Genomic DNA, 16,666 nt, shown 5'->3' with positions numbered 1-16,666 from the left:
GACGAGGAGTGACGAAAACTGTTTCCATTCAAAAACAACGAGAGACCCAACAGAGCGCTGCACTTTTATTTAGCTTTTCATTAACACACATTTTAACTATGTGACATTCATCGGTAAGCGCTAGTTTATTTTTTTTCCATTGTTTATGACCATGTGTTGGTCATAAACAAACCATGTGTTGGGCCAATTACCACAGTAATTGCCCCAATTAGTAATTGTTTCAATATTAAAATGGGCTTTAACCGCCATTGTATGTATGTATATACACACATTATATATATATATTAATTCCTGAGAATTAACAACTTTTTAGTGTTAATTCTCAGGAAACTGGTTTAACAGGTGCTTTTGAAATTTCTTTGCAATGTCACAGCGCCCCCATATGTACACTGTCAGTAACAGAGAAAAGGGCAGCTTGAGTACATAAAAGAATCACTGCATAGCAAACTGAACATGAACTAAAATCAGATTCTCATGCATTGAATGAATCAACATCACTTTATTTAGTTGAAAAACAAAGCAGATAATACATTTTTTCTGCTTCAGATATACAACATATTTATATTTGTGTAAAAATGGTAAAATCATCATTTTTTATATTAGTGGTAAAGGCACAAAACAAGTTTAGAAGTTCAGCGAGTATGGAGAAACAGTTACACTTATATAACGGGTTAGTTCCACCAAGATTAAACTGCTAATGATACTCAAGAAGTAATTATTTTGTTTTCCCATATCCTCCTTATTGTGGATATACTGTTTATAACAATAAAACAAGCACAGCTGATACGTTTATCTTTATAAAGGCTAAATAAACAATTAGGAATGAAACAACTCTGCAGCATAAGAGGCTTTTGGCTGAGGCAGGAGACGCTGTAGGCAGTGGGCTAGTCTAAGCAACCAAAGAACCCAATTTCACCGCATGGGCCATTTTATGGATTCTGCTTATATTATATGGTAATGGTATGTGACCACCTATTTATCACGATTCCTGTGTCTGACAGAACACACCACTGCACTCTTTGGCCTGAGTGTGCCGCAGTCCTCCAGGTCAAAGGTCTGTCCAGGCAAAAGGGTGAAGTCAAACCTCTGGAGCAGCTTGGCCATAACCACTTTAGCTTCCATCTGCAATAGCCCCACAGACCATTGAGTTAGTTGCATGTGTTGTTATGTTTTGTGTGTGTTGATCATTTATGGCCGTCACCACCCACCTGAGCAAAGTTCTTCCCCAGGCATGAGCGTGGACCGAGGGCAAAGGGGAAGTAGCAGTAATAAGGCCTTGTAAAACAGATAAGAGACAGCCTCCATTAATGCACACCATATTCCTTCTTTTAACTGGGACAATGATCAGTGGTCTGACCTGTTATGACTAAAAATAAAACATGGCATTATGTGAAAATTGTATGCCTCTTACCTGGGAGCATCTGGGTGAAATCTGTCTGGATCAAATGTCAGCGGGTCCTTGAAGAATTTATCCATTCTCCCAGTCGCATAGGAACTGAACTGAATTTCAGTAGAATGAATTGAACATCTTGACAGCAGGTACTTTTTGTTATGCTTTGTCAGTATTCTTCATGTATATAAAGTTGAAACTAATTATATACCTTTTTAGGTTCTGACACACAATTCCTATTTTATGGGTAGAAACCAACTCAAAAGTGCACGACTCACAAAACACGTGACTCCCCCAGGTATGTGGATACCGTCAATGACAATGTCTTCCAGTATTTCCCGAGATGTCCCTGGAGCCGTTGGGTAGATCCTCAGAGTCTCTTTAAGCACCTGGGGGGGAGGTTACAGCGGGAGGTGCACATCTTGGGTAAATTGCTTTAAAAATATTGATTTGAGCACATCAAAGCAGAATTGCAGAGAAGAGTTCTTGGTTTAGACTGATATATATATATATATATTATTTAAATATTTAGGCTAACTTGAGAGTCAGCAAATGAATAAATGAATGAATAACTGAGTAAGCTGCACAATGGATTCACAACATGCTTCACTTCTAAAGAGCTAAACCATAATGTTCCTATCATGAGATGTACCTGTGAGAGGTAGATCAGCTTCCCCAGATCGTCACAAGTGATGTCCTGTTTCATCCCAATGACATCATCCACCTCTTTCCTCACTCTGACAAATAAAAACACAACTGAAGTAACCATCATTCAAAGCTACATTATTGAACTGTTTCACACTGCATTGTTAGTTCTTACTTCTCCAGTATATCAGGAAGTCTTGCAAGTTCCATGATGCAAAAAGCCAGTTGATTAGCTGTTGTTTCGTGGCCTAAATGACAGAACATTACCTTCAAATGGAGCAAATGTGGATCAACAACACATTCCTCTTTATTTTTAAACCAAAAAGTGGGGCTTCAAAGAACAGTTCACCTAAAAACACAATAAATAAAGGACTCAAATATAAGTGGTAATAATAATAACAGCACACAGACATGAGACAGAACATTTTTACAAAAGAGCATATTAATTATTGTAAATAACTATGTCAATATACTTGAAAAGTAATATTAAACTCCACCTCTCCAGAATTCACATCTATAGCCTACTGGTGGATAGTTTGTATTCTGCGTGAAAGGAAAATGTGTTTTATTTGAATTTTGTGTCCCTTTAACAGTGTTAGCTTGTGCTACAAAGGAGCACAACATCGAGCTTATTTTGGAGCAATTCACACCTCAAAGCAGAAACAACACAGACTTACCCGCGATGAAAAATGTCACAAAATTGTCCAACATTAACTCTTCATCTTCTTCAGTCATGCTTTCCTCTGGAATAACAAGGAAATAGAGTTGAACAACTAAACCAATATTCCAGTCATCTGAATATATCATTTGTATATACGTAAACATATTCTATCTACTGTATGTGATTGTGAACAGGCCGAGCTTAACCTTGCAGATCTGCTCTGCAGATCTCATAATATTTAAAATCAGTGATGCAAATGTTGAGATGATGATGCTTGTAGTTGTTTTGTTTTGATATACTATTCTCCTCAGTTTAAAGTAAATACTTATCTATACCCTGTAAACTAGTGTTTGCTACTGTCATAACTGAGGAATGTTTAATCAGTCAATCAATCTGAACTTTAGGGCGGGACCATAACCTTTGCCAGCTGTTTTGATGATCTGTGTGAGGATATCGTTGGGAACGTCATCGCCGTTTTCCATTGCAGTCTTTCTGTCCTGAATCCACTGAGCTCCAGTTGTGCGCAGCAGGTGGCACGCTTCCCTCACCTCTTTAATGAATGCTCTGTTCTTTGGGTTGAACTGGAGATGTGAGATTTAAGGATCTGTCACAGTTAATAATATTGTCACCACACTAACTCTATACAGATTTGCTGTGAAGTCTTACCTTGTAAAAGCTGTCTCTGACAGTGACGAGCATCCCTTTCAGACATGTCTGGACGGCTTTAGGGAAACGTGACCTATCGTTCAGCTGCTCTAAATCCACACCAAAAGCAACCTGAGGGTTATCAGGAAAACAAAGTTGATTGGATATTTTTTTATCATAAGCTGGTGCTCTTGTCACATGCAAGAAAAACGTTTGGGAACACACTACAAGAGACATAGCAAAATTCTACAAGTCATTTTCAATGGAAGCCAGTGAAATGAAGCTACATACTGACGGCCAACACGCACAATGTTGCTGGCCACGCTTAGCTGTTTTGTTGCTTTTGTTGCTTACAATGTAAACATAGGATAAGGCACAATACCTTAGCAATGACATCAAGGGTAAGAAAGTTGACTAGGTGGAGCATGCTGGCCTCTGTCTGGTTATCAGCGACATCCGAAAGTGTAGTCATCAGTTTCTCTGCCCTCTCATTGAAAGTGCCTATTAGACCTCTCAAATACCTGGAAGTAAGGGTCGTTTGAGACAGTGGACTTTAAAGCTCCACAGAAATTCTGCAAATGGACAATGTTGTCCAAAAGAAACAAAACAAAAAATACCCACAATCTGAACAGAATTTTACAAAGATCGCAAACACTGGACATCAAATAAACGTTGAGCCGATACTCTGTTGTGACTCTTTGTGATGACTGAATCACTCACAAGCTGCTGAACGCCGGGTCCATGATCCGGCGCTGTTTATACCACTGTTCATGGTCCTGTGCTGTAACCAGGCCCTTACCTAGGAACCTTGAAAAGAGACATGGAACACAATACTTTCTACTTAGAAAAACAAGGGTGTAGAGGACTTGACATTGAAGTGAACCAACAAAGTCACTTCCTGGGACTCCAAAGTGGACTGACAATACTCATGTACCAACAACATTAGTTGTTGTCAGTTCAGGAATTCAACATTTTGACAGTATAACAAATATACACTTATTATTATTATTCATTGTTTTATTGTTCGTAGGCCAAACAACTTGTAAGACATATGAAGTATGAAAAGTATAACTAATCTATCGTCGGATAAAATACCTTTGACCAAACAGGTTGAAGATTTGGCTGTAGAAGAATCTATCTTTGGGATACTTTGGGGACATCAGGACCTCCTGAAACAGAGCCATCAAAGGAGGGAACATTATTTTTTTTATTGCAAACATTATCATGATGTATTCCTATCTTTACATTAGCAAAAAGGATAACAGATGGTGCTGCCATTTTTTTAATTTTGCAAGGGTTTCTTCCAAAGCAGTACTAGCTGTGTATGTGTGCACTTTTATACTGCTTATTGTGCAATGCTTATGCAACTGGTGGTTACACGAATACTATTGAAAGGTGTGAGTGTTTACCTTTGTTCCCTCTGGGCAGGTCACAAGGAGTACAACGTAATGCAGGAAATTTTGCCTGCAAACAGGCCCATGGTTCTCAGCCCTGTAAATGACATCTTAATTATGGGTTGCTATCATGAAGGTAAATATGCTGCAAAAAGCAAGAGCTTGTGGACTTGATGGGAGAACCTTTAGAACAAAAATCTAAACTTTTGTTTCAATTTTCACCTGTATAAAATGTTCACACACAATTTGAATTTAAAGTGACAGAAAAAGAAAACAAGAGAGCTTGTAGAAAAAATGTGAATTTGTATGTTTTTCACATTTTCACAGAAATCATTCACCCACGCGTTCTGAATGTGACGTTTTTGAGCACAAATTTCCTACATTTGAGATACCAAGAAAAACATTATATTGTACATTATATGAAATCCAATGCTCATACAATAAAAAAGGAGCGAAGGCCACAGTTAAAATATCATGAAATAATCATCTTTGAGCTGTCGTAAAACCCTTTCCTTCGTAGGTTGACACTTCTAATGGATTCCAATGGACTATTACCATACTCCATACAAAGGTTCAAATGGTTTTACTCTACAGCTTTTGTGAAATTTAAAGGGAAAGTAAGTCACCTCGAATGACATTATGACTTACTATTAATTCAATTATACATGGTTATCCTCAACAGGACTACATTGAGATAATTCAGATAATCTATGAAGGATTGTTTCAAATGATAGTTCTTTGGAATCAGACCAGGCGGCAACCTCCGCTTCTAAAAACTGAAGTGCCTTGAACTTGCAGTATCCAGGCGACTCCTCTGGTTGTATAGAAGTCTATGAGAAAATGACTCTACTTCTCTCTTGATTTATTACCTCAGTAAACATTGTAAACATGAGTTTATGTCTCAATCTCTAGTTTCAAGTCTTCTTCAATACAGCATGATGATCATTTAGTAAACTATGGTCCATTTAGAGTTGATTAGACTTTTGTGGCTGTCCTTGAATTTATTTAAATATCATACATATGTGGATACAAGTCCTTTTTTTCTACAAGCTCTCATTTTTTTAAATTTGACTTCAAATTCAGCCCCCGTGTGTGAACATTTGATACAAAGTTCAAAGTTTGACAAGACTGATAGATCTCAATTACTTTGATAAACCACAGTTAATTTATGTTTTAACAGGGGGGGGGCAATCACTTTTTCACACAGGGCCATGTAGGTTTGGATTTTTTTTCCCCCTTAATAATAAAAACCTTCATTTAAAAACTGCATTTTGTGTTTACTTGTGTTATCTTTGTCTAATATTTAAATTAGTTTGATGATCTGAAACATTTAAGTGTGACAAACATGCAAAAAAATAAGAAATCAGGAAGGGGGCAAACACTTTTTCACACAACTGTATATCTATCGAATATGTATAAAATATTGCTCAGCTTAACGTTACCATTCCAGGAATTTGTCGTGTATAATTTCTCCATTCCTCATTGCCCTCACATACGTCGCTGCATGTCCGAAGAGAAAACTGTCGGGAGAAAAAACAAAAGGGGAAAGTTATGTCAAAACAATAGTTTAGCTAATGTTAGCTTGCTAATGTAGGTTAGGTGAAAACAAGTAGCGTTAGCATTAACTTAGCTAACATTTAATAATGCCCAACTTCACTTGCCTGTCTCTCGGTGGCCCAGGTATGTGGTCATATTTCATATGAATGTGATTAACATACAAGCAGTAACCAAGGAACAATATGAAAATCAGAAAGAGCAGAAACATAGTAGTCCAGCTCAAAATCTCGAGGAAAATTGCCATTTTGGTAAGTTAAGTCAAGTCCGGTAAGTCGGTTAGCTAGTCTAAAGCATATACTGTAATCAAAGTAGTCGTTCGTCAAGTTTTCCGGCATTGTACAGCCTGCGTCAATAGAAACCAGATACCTTTGTCACATGTCAAAGTCCAATGTGTACCCACAATGCACCAGCACGGGCTCCATAGCTCAGTGGTTAGAGCACTGGTCTTGTAAACCAGGGGTCGCGAGTTCGATCCTCGCTGGGGCCTGACTGGTTGAATGTTTTACAGTGAATTAACCGCAACCTCGATCGTTCCATGTTTTCGTTAGTAACGTTGCGTTACAGGGTACATCTCAAGTCTCTTAATTGTACCTCCGTTTCCCTCGCGTGCGTCCTTTCCTTTTCCCTCGCGTGCGTCCTTTCCTTGCTTCTTAGTCCCTCCCACCAGGGATGTAAAGAAATCATGCGAGGAGAGAGGAGCAATTTTTTAGAGGTATGAGACGTCCTTTCCTCAGTTGCGTCACGTGAAGCGACGTCTGTTTCTGATGACGGCAGCCGCTGATCACAGCTGGATCAGCTGTCAGTCAGCTTTAACAGCTGGAGAGACTTTTGATCATTTGTGTCTGTACACATGATCACTGTACTTAATAATAGTAACTAATAATACTAATAACTAATAAATACACACAATCATCACTGTAGAGGTGTGTTCTCTATGTAGCCTGTTACCTCTTTAATAAACGGTGTCCTGTTTAAAAGTGCAGGATTGATTTCTACCTGTGGAATGTGTTCGTCTTATTTATTCATTATTTGCGTCTGTACGTTTTGAAATTGTGATTGTGACGTCATTATTAAATAACCCAGAATATGATTATGGTTTCTCTTGAACACTGGAATTCATTTATTAGGCTCCATTTCTCAGGTTAAACTTAAATGATATAACTCATCAAACCAGACACTCAGGAATGATCAGCCTCACGTGACTGAATGAAATGATGATAAATGATGTAAAAAGCTCTCTCCTTTAATTGTTTCCATAATAAAAGTTATTGAGGGACATATGAGATCATGAAAAGACAAATCTTTCTAATAAATGAAGAAAGTTGTTTGTGGTTGTTGTTCAGACTACAATGAACATATATTTAAACCAGACGGTGAATCAGAAAACTAATCAAATATAAACTAGAGTTTAATCTGATCTGTCTTCACTGTCCTGGCTCGGAGATCGAGGAGCAAGGAAACGACAATTAAGAGACTTGGGATGTACCCATAGTGTCACGTTTAGCCTCCTAGCAGCCTTGATACCAGCTAAAAAAAATGCTGCTTTTTTTATTACTGACAGCCAACAATATGGTGAATAATTCTTATTGGCAAATTAGCTTTACACCTTCTGTAAAAGCAGTTACAGGTTTTCATTAGGTTACTCATTAGCTAGATAACATTAGCTGTAGCCTGTTCGCCTTATATCCAAAATGTTACAGCAAATCTGCCAAGTCTGCCACTAGGACATAGGGTATAGGGTAAAAATGACATCATTATTCTATAACATTTTAAACTCATAAAAAACTGTTCATACTGTCAATTAGCCCTAAGCAAAAAGTTAGATCTGTGATCCAGAGGAGTTTATATATGTTGTACATAACAACTTGTAACAAATGTTAGCACTTGCAAGAGAAGGTAAATGCATCAGGAATGAGTTTGTCTTTTGGTAAGACTTTAGGAACACTGCAGGTTCCAGTAGCCTACAGACAAACGGATTAGTTATTGAGACAATGTCTTACAAATGTGTCTTTTTGGTGGGTTAGGTAGCTATTTAAAGTGGCTGTTGGGATCTTTATCATATCATTAATCTATTTTTCTAAGATAAAATAGTAGGGTACACAATGTCAGTTGTGTACACAACAAACACATCAAAGAAATCTCTGTAGTTATGCAACAGCCCTAAATAAACTGAGCTATATGCTTTACTTAATAACGTATAATAGGTGTATGTATCATGCACCCACTGCACCTTGTAAACTTCAGTTCACAATGAACATAGCGCTGAGGTAAGTTTTGAGTTTTCACAACTTTAAAACTTTGAACCACATTGTACTGCCTCCCACCTCAGAGTTCACCCCTCACCAATCAGTTTCAGCACGAAAGGACAAGGGGAATCCTCCATGATTGAAAATAGTTCCAATGTTGCCAATCGGAGCATAGAACTACGTAGATAGATGCACTTCACACATCAGATCCTCCACATCACCTCAGCCGGCGAAGCGGGAAATCCTCTCTTTATACAATTACACTCATCTCCAGAGGCACTGAAATAACAGTAATTGTTTGAGTCAACACGGAATCTCACATAGGATGAATAAAGAGATGCGTACAGAAGTGATAGGCTAAGTGATGCAGATGGACATTGTGAATCAAATGAGCACTTATGTTTGCTTGTGTAAATATCTTGGTTCATCATTAAACACATTCTGCAGTGCTAAAAGGCTTTGACAATGTTAGCATGAAACGAACAACATCAGATTTAGAGTTGTGTATTTTTTCAAAAAACAGCATAAACTGATTGCATCTGATGCGTGCCCTCTTTCCCCCTGACGCACTAGCCTGTACAGAATCCTATTTGTAGGAGGAAATACATTGATCCATATAATACAATGATATTTCTGACTGATTCTAGCTCATTTGGGACTCTTAATGTCAGTACAGTCTTCTTGGTGATCAAATACTGCTCTCATTTTAACAGGTAAACCCCGAAAAGCTCAACATGTCCTCTTCTTAAACTTATACACTCACCTACTTAACATCTTTAGTCTTACACAAAGCCAAAGTTATGAACAGAAGACTAATCTGAGCTTCATCTCAGCCTGTGTGTGCTGACAGATACTATAGGAGTGTGTTCACATGGTAAACCAGGCTGTCAATAGCTTTTCAGAGTCACAGAATTACCAACATTTTTCAGTCCACTTATTTCAAGCCGAACACGGGGATGCAGAAAGTAAAACAGGATTTCTAGGACAAATCAGGAGTTTGTGTTCATGCTGATGTATTGGTGATGTTGTCTCTATTTAACCCTGCAGATCAGCTGATGATACATTTAAGCAAAAAAGTATTAGTTGATTGATTGGTAAGTGGCAACATTTTTGATAATCCATTAATCGTTTATGAATTGTTTAAGCAAAATACCGCAAATTCACTTGTACCAACTTCTAACATGTCTTCTGTGACGATCATCAAAATATCTTTTGATTTTGTACCGTAGCTCGAACAGAACATTTGAAAATGGGCTTTGGGAAAATGTGATATTTTACTATCTTATATTTTATTAAACAATTAATCAATTAATCAATAATTGTGAAAATGATCTGCAGATTAATTGCTCATGAAAATAATTTAGCTACAACCTAACAACAAATGTGATGCTAGAATGAAAATGGCTTTAATGGTGGCTATCTATTTAGAAGCTTACCTTTAAATGCAACTGGTGAATAACAGGTACATTTTTTATCAAATAAATTTTCCCAATTGTCTCAAATATGGAGTAATGTTATTCTGAATAAGAATAACAAAGCTTTGAGATCTCACAGTGTTGTAATTTCAGATGTATCGAATAGCTGCAGGTCCAGTGCTCCACGAGCTCTACTTGTACTTAGTTGTGGTGACCAGCAGGGGGTGCTCGATGTCAGTTTCTTCAATGTTCAGTATTCTCCCATGCCTGCTTTTTCTTTGTGAACATGACTAGTGACTAGTGTCAAACAGGCCTGTGTAGTGCACATTTACACGAGAATTCTGTCCATTTTAGTTTCCATCATTCCTGCAAGACAACATTTCACATTGTGATCTAACGTATCTGAGAAACCTCATCTGACCTTAAGTAGCCTACCACTTTCTTCTTACTTGTTTGCTACAATCCATTCACTTCTACCACTCTGGCCACTTCATACCTGTACATATTGTTCACAATAAGCTTCTCTGCATTCTTATCTTAAAATGAACAAGCAATCATATTTCTGCTCCAGGGTCTTGGCTCTGTGTAAACGGTAGAGGCTCGGGGCTGTTTGATGTTGTTATGGCTGGCTGGCTGCCGCCTCAGTACAACTAGATCTGCAGGCCCCTCTCATGGCCAAAGGTATTGTGTTGGCTGCTCTTTTGATTATATTATCAACAGAGAGAGGGGGGGGGAATTAAGACTCCCACTAGACATGAGTAAACAAATAAAAGTTTGTAGAGTCTGGTTCATCCAAAGAATGTCAGTCATCCAGACTTCTCTGAGGATATTAATGTCCAGTGTTGGGATTATTAGGCTGAATATTGTTTGAGCTTGGGAAAACAATTTGCCTGTTCTCGGTCCGCAAGATTGAAGAGCATGAAGAATATTAAAGAGGAAAGGACACTTTGACAGTAGACAGCATACATATTGTGCTTTTAAATGGAAAAGACCCTGCAAGTGAATGTAAATGCTAAATGGACTGTACTTGTATTTCTCTTTTCTAGTCTTCCGACCACTCAAAGCTCTTTAACACTACATGTCATCATGCATTCATACACTGATGACAGGAGCTACCATGCAAGGTGCCACCCGCCCATGAGGACTAACTAACATTCATAACCATTCACACACCACATGCACAGCCTGCGGGAGCATGTGGTACATATAAGACAATAATGCACACAGTCATAGTTTTGTACATTTTCTGATGGTGGTGTTGGTCCACCATTTTGCTCCAGGCTGAAATATCCCCACACCTATTGAATGGATTGTCGTTGAATTTTGTACAGACATTCATGCTCCACAGAGGATGAATCCTTCTGACTTTGGTTAACCGTTCTCATTCCACATAGGGCCATCATCAAGTCAACTACACCATCAGCTTTAGTGTGTAGATGATGAACACGGTAAACATCATACCTGCTACACATCAGCATGTTGACATTTCCATCGTGAGCATGCTGACCTTAGCATGTCGGTTAGTCTTGTTATTTTTTTCACATCGTAACCACCGATACCACCTGTAGCTGGAGGAAAACCTGGCACAAAATAACATGTTTTTTGGCGAAGTGCTCCACAACTCTTGGATTTCTGCCTCATATGAGTGGAGGCTCCATTTAGAGATTAGTCTTGTTGATCATCTCAGAACAAGGCCTTCCTCTGTGTCAGGCTGGTCAAGGAATGGGATAAGTTGAACTCCAGATAATCCATAAGATCCTAAGATCCACTGGCATTCTCATAAGTTATGTAGGCAGAGCAGCTAAAGCATGTGTATGGGTTCGTTTGTTACCATCAGTGGTGGGCCATCAGGGCCAGCAAGGCCTTCTCTGCTGGCCTAGACAGAATCACAAAGTTATAGCTACTTTATAATTGAATACTTTTTCACAAATACACTACATGTATTCTAATTTTTTTCCCCATTATCTTATTTTCTCATTGCACAGCTACTGTCTTCCTCAGTTGCTCTGCTTCCAGTGCAGCTTGTTTTAAGTAGAGCTTTTATCCAATCAGATCTCACCTCTGTGTCTCTAGGTAAGAACAGAGGCCCGATCCCCTCTAGGTAGACTTTGCAGATTAAAGTAAATGGGGACGATATTGTTGATTGTCATAGTCTTCAACCAATCAGATTTTTAGTTTGAGATGTTGGGCGTATTCTTTGACGTGTCAGAGCTGTCTAGGTGGCCTACAAGTACGTCAGCATTAACGTGCGGCGTGATTGGTCAGTGGGCTAGTCTTGGTGTTTGGAGCTGTTTGGAGCTATGCTATGCTAACCTGAGCTGGCTAACCAAGGCAGCAAAACGACACCATAGCACGGCAGGACACTCACAAGTTACGGTGCTTTTGAAAACTTTTGCTGAGACCCGAGTGAATCTACAACTCAACGAACACATTCGCAGGAGGACCTCTGACTGGAACTGAACCGCACGATGTTTTGTACAACTGCGTCATTAAACTCTTTGTAATCAAAGTAAGGAGGATGGACTTTGTCTTGAAGTGAACAGCAGCTTTGGTAGAAGTGCTTTTGTTTTACATCTGCAGTAGCGTTACTACTGTGTTCATTTGTCTATGGTGTTGTTTTTATGATATGGTTAACATTGTTCCCTCTGATGTGAATAATATTTGAATGGCTCGTGCTCTTCAGTGTGCGGTGGAATACTGTCACGGGAGTTCACGGTTAGGACCCAATAGCAAGACCACAAGAGACAGAAGTTGGTATAAACAGGTTTTATTTAGCCTGAATAAAGGCAGGAAGGTGTGATGTCCCGTGGCTCGACACCAGAGAGTCGGCAGATCGACGGTGTGAGTCCCGTGGCTCGACACCGGAGGGCTGGCAGCTCGACAGTGTGATGTCCTGTGGCTCGACACCGGAGGGTAGGCAGAGTGGCGGTGTGAGTCGTGGCTCGACACCGGAGGGCAGGCAGAGCGGCGGTGTGTAGTCCGTAACACAACGGAGGGCAGAGCGGCGGTGTGTAGTCCGTTAACACAAGGAGGGCACGGGGGATTCCCGGACCGACGGACACCAGAGGCAGGTCCTCGAGGCAGAAGATGATACAGGGTTGAAGTGGGTGAAAGACGGTACGACCTGACAACCCCAGACTGCAGGACCAGAGTTGATATAGTGCCAGGGGAAGCGTTAGTGGGACCTGAGTCTGGTGTGTCAGCCTGCAGGAGGTAATCGGCTGGAGTGTCCTCAGCTGTGCACAATCAAGGGTGTGGCCATGGGAGGTGTCTGGAGGCAGAGGACAAACACAGAGCACATGGCACACAATAACAAACAGGGGAATGACAGGACACATGAGAGGAGATCAGGGGAAACAGAGGAAACACACAACGGGTCAGACAGGGATCCTGGATCCTGACAAATACATGTTTTAGCGCCACAGTGTTCCTGGATTGATTTGTCATGCTTTGTTGTCATATAAATATATGTGACTGGTTCTTGTGAGTTTGCTCTTGTCATTGTGTTAATTACGTTGATTTTGACTATATGCATTGTCTGTTAATGACGAAGCATCCAGTCATGCGCGGGGTTAGGGTCGGGACATTTGATTCTCTGTTTGGGCTGTTTTCTTTAACTAAGCAGGAACTATGGTCTGGAGAAATGAGGATTGTGTGGCGATTGCTTTAGCCTGTTTGAATCAGCAGGGAACAGCTCAACGCTGCGGGGAGAGTTTGTAGCGTGTGTGCTGCTGTTGTTTTCCTGCTAAACTAGTTTAGCGTGCCTCCCAGTACACAGGCGCCTCACCAGAGTACAATGTTTTGTTTCCGGGGTCAGAGTGTCTCTTACGTGGTGGGTTGCCAGTTTGAGCGAAGTCCACCGAAAACATTATATTTCCCACAAATTAAGCTTCTTCATTTTCCAAATGTACTAGTATTATTCAATCGTATTGTTCGGTTCGTAAGCCTCGTACCGAACGGTTCGATATGAATACGTGTATTGTTACACCCCTAATAACGCGTAGCTGTGGCGTCATAATGAGGTTATTAGGAGGTGGTTCAACTGTAGTAGGACAGCACTGAAGGCCCAGGTATAAAATGCACGGCCCGCAATCAATGCAATATGTGTGTTTCCATGAGGGCTGTTTTTCTCTGAAGCCTTGTTAGTGTGTGAGTGTATGTTTGTTAACGTGGGCTGGGGTTACCCTCAGCACAAGTGATCTGAAGGAGGGGCAAGGCCGCCTGTAGCGGGAGCAGCGAGGGACTTGAAGGGCCATGCTGTTTGCCGGTTAACCAGCCGAAGTACACCCAGAGGAAATCTCATGTTCCTGCCAGCCTACAAAAGTAAACAGATTTGTAACCAAGCGCTGGCACGGGGCCTGGGCCACCAGCACCACAACTAAAGGAATGAATCCCATCACACATTCACTCACTAAAATGTAGGTGCGTTGCGAAGCATGCATTCAGAAATTTGGATGATAATCCAATTTTTTCACATTTTGTATGTGAAACAATCCAAGCTAAATTGATATACAATGGTCGGCTTGGACTTCTGTATAACCACAGTAACATGACACACACACCCTCCACTAACTGTGAAGTGTATTCAGCAGGTTTTCAAAAGCAGCCGCCCGGGAACTCGTGCTCCATTCAATATTTCAGATAACATCTTTTAGCCACAGAGTTTTGAACCTCCTTTCTCTTTCATCTTTCTCTCTCTCTCTCTGCTTTCTCCTCTGTTTACACATCTGAGGTTATTTATCTGTTATTCTGCGGCAGAAATGTGGTCCACATGTGTCTGGCTTCCATCCACTCAGCACTCATCTGTAGTCAACATAGGAGTCAATGAAGGACCATAGTAGACCTACCAAGCTCCTTAGTGTTCATTCCACAGCTCAACACACGGATGGATTTCTAAGTATCTCTTTGCTTCTGCACATAACATTAGTACATTCTCTGCTAACTGTGTCCGTCTTTTCACCTAATGTTCTATTGTAAACGCATAACCAGGCTCTTCACTTGGGTCAATGATAGACATCATGACCTACAGGAATTAAAGTATCTAAATGGAGTATTGGGATTGCTTAAACCTATGGATTTGCATTACCCTGACCTTTGAACTTTTAATCTCAATGTTATTTAATCCTCTGGATAGAGTATAGCCTCGGAGAACATGATGGGAGAAAAAGATCAACCTAGATACCACAGAGGAGATGGATGACAGGGATGGCGGCTGTTGGTTAAGGCATGCAGGGGCTTAAGAGGTTTCATTTATGTATTAGCAGGACTTTTTCTGTCTGGTTGAGTGGAACCTTCTGCATGATTTTGATATCCAGCTGGTCTTTTCTGGAACATCGATAAACAGGAATTTCTAGCCAACACTGCTATCCATCGTGCTCTTGCTTGCACTCTAAAACTTTGGGCCACAACCACAACTGAAAGTCTTATTCATGAAAAAAGTGTCACTCCTGTGAATCACCGGAAGAATTCCCACAGAATTGTGAAGCATGCAAGGTTTAAAAAAACTGTGGTTGATTGTTTAGAAGACTGACAGAACATGTTACTAGGACTTTTGACTTCTGGACGTGAAGTCAATTTAAAAAGAAAACCCATGTTGGACTGAGAACACAGACGATAAAAACAGAGTAAACTAGAAATGCTGTTGGTTCACATAGGAAGTGCACTCACTGCTAACACATGCTAGCAAGAGAACTCATGCATGATTCTTAATTGAATCCTGTCCTGATATGCATTACTTCTCATCAAGGCAGCTGCTAACACACAAAGCCACAAATGGTGTACATGTTATTAAACCATTTAGCATCCCAGCTTCCACCAGCTCAGTTAAGTGGACAGGACGCTCACCACTGAATACAGGGACCTGATGGTCTGACTTTGTATTTAACTGTTAAAGCACTTTACAAGGGAATAGACGTATAAAGGAATTTGACATCTTGGGGAATATTCATGTGTGGGAATTAGCAAAGAAGAGTTTTATGTGAAAAGAATAGTTTGACATTTTGGGGAATATGCTTAATTAATATGAAGCCTAGCTTAGCAAAAAGACAGGAAACAGTGAAAAACAGCCAGAGCTGGTAGGTTGACGTTAGGGCAGGGTCTGTTCGCACAGCCTCGTTTAGTCCAGTTGGACCAAACCTGGAGCCAGTGTCTCCAGATTTGGTTTGATTTGGTTTTCTGGCCAAATGGGCTGCTCTTGATTAAATTGAGCTGGGAAAATACTGTTGGGCTCCAAACAATATATTATAACAATATAATGTAATATTTGTTGTGTCCACTCACTCATATTATCAACTCTTTTAATTAGAAAAATATTTGATTGACGTGAGTTGTATTCAATTGTTCTTAAGGGATAACTGAGGACCTACTTAAATTGACGTCATCAACGACAATTGACATTTGCGCTATTTGTGGGTTGCGATAGCCTGTATATCTAAAAGTTGATCTTTTGGTCATTTAATATAGATATGAAGCTTTGTATGCTTATGATGTGTTTTCTATTGCACATGTAATGGTTTTATGGGTTTCAGGCAAGGTTATGATTTTGGGCTGGGCTTTTCTTAATTGGGCTGGTTTTCATTCGTGATTGGCTGAAAAACTGGCAATCTGATCTGGCAACACGGCCTGGAGCATTTACCACCTTGATGCGGTTGGTTTGGGTTGGTGTGAACACCAGAGTGCACCAACAAACCGATCTGTGGTTTTCCTGGAAGGGG

The 16,666-nt window shown here is 40.1% G+C and overlaps 1 protein-coding gene and 1 non-coding gene across 2 annotated transcripts; one reads left to right on the top strand and one right to left on the bottom strand.

Annotated features, from left to right (window-relative positions):
- Positions 1–504: 504 nt before the first annotated feature.
- LOC142942202 (cholesterol 24-hydroxylase-like) lies at positions 505–6,611 on the bottom strand. The gene is made up of 15 exons (XM_076084435.1): positions 6,397–6,611; positions 6,178–6,255; positions 4,751–4,832; positions 4,437–4,510; positions 4,062–4,148; positions 3,724–3,862; positions 3,363–3,473; positions 3,115–3,277; positions 2,713–2,778; positions 2,211–2,283; positions 2,043–2,127; positions 1,669–1,779; positions 1,412–1,500; positions 1,209–1,275; positions 505–1,122 (listed from the first exon to the last, which is right to left on the bottom strand). The coding sequence occupies exons 1-15, from the start codon at positions 6,534–6,536 to the stop codon at positions 973–975; spliced, it is 1,515 nt and encodes a 504-aa protein (XP_075940550.1). The 5' UTR covers positions 6,537–6,611; the 3' UTR covers positions 505–972.
- A 95-nt stretch (positions 6,612–6,706) lies between these two features.
- Positions 6,707–6,779, top strand: trnat-ugu (transfer RNA threonine (anticodon UGU)). Its single transcript has one exon. It is a non-coding gene; the product is annotated as a tRNA-Thr (tRNA).
- The last annotated feature ends 9,887 nt before the right edge of the window (positions 6,780–16,666 follow it).

The sequence above is a fragment of the Anarhichas minor genome, unplaced genomic scaffold (genome assembly GCF_050575085.1).
Source record: "Anarhichas minor isolate MPS153535 unplaced genomic scaffold, ASM5057508v1 ptg000136l, whole genome shotgun sequence".
NCBI classification, from domain to species: domain Eukaryota; kingdom Metazoa; phylum Chordata; class Actinopteri; order Perciformes; family Anarhichadidae; genus Anarhichas; species Anarhichas minor.
Note: the sequence above shows the minus strand (reverse complement) of the source record. Positions and strands in the feature narration are given on the sequence as shown.

What these genes read in the sequence shown, in the direction of transcription:
- LOC142942202 (XM_076084435.1), bottom strand. Translation starts at nt 6,536, where the DNA reads ATGGCAATTTTCCTCGAGATTTTGAGCTGGACTACTATGTTTCTGCTC. An exon ending in TTTCACCCAGATGCTCCCAG is followed by an intron (nt 1,276 to 1,411) that starts GTAAGAGGCATA and finishes CTGTTTTACAAG; the next exon opens with GCCTTATTACTGCTACTTCC. An exon ending in TGGGGAAGAACTTTGCTCAG is followed by an intron (nt 1,123 to 1,208) that starts GTGGGTGGTGAC and finishes GGGCTATTGCAG; the next exon opens with ATGGAAGCTAAAGTGGTTAT.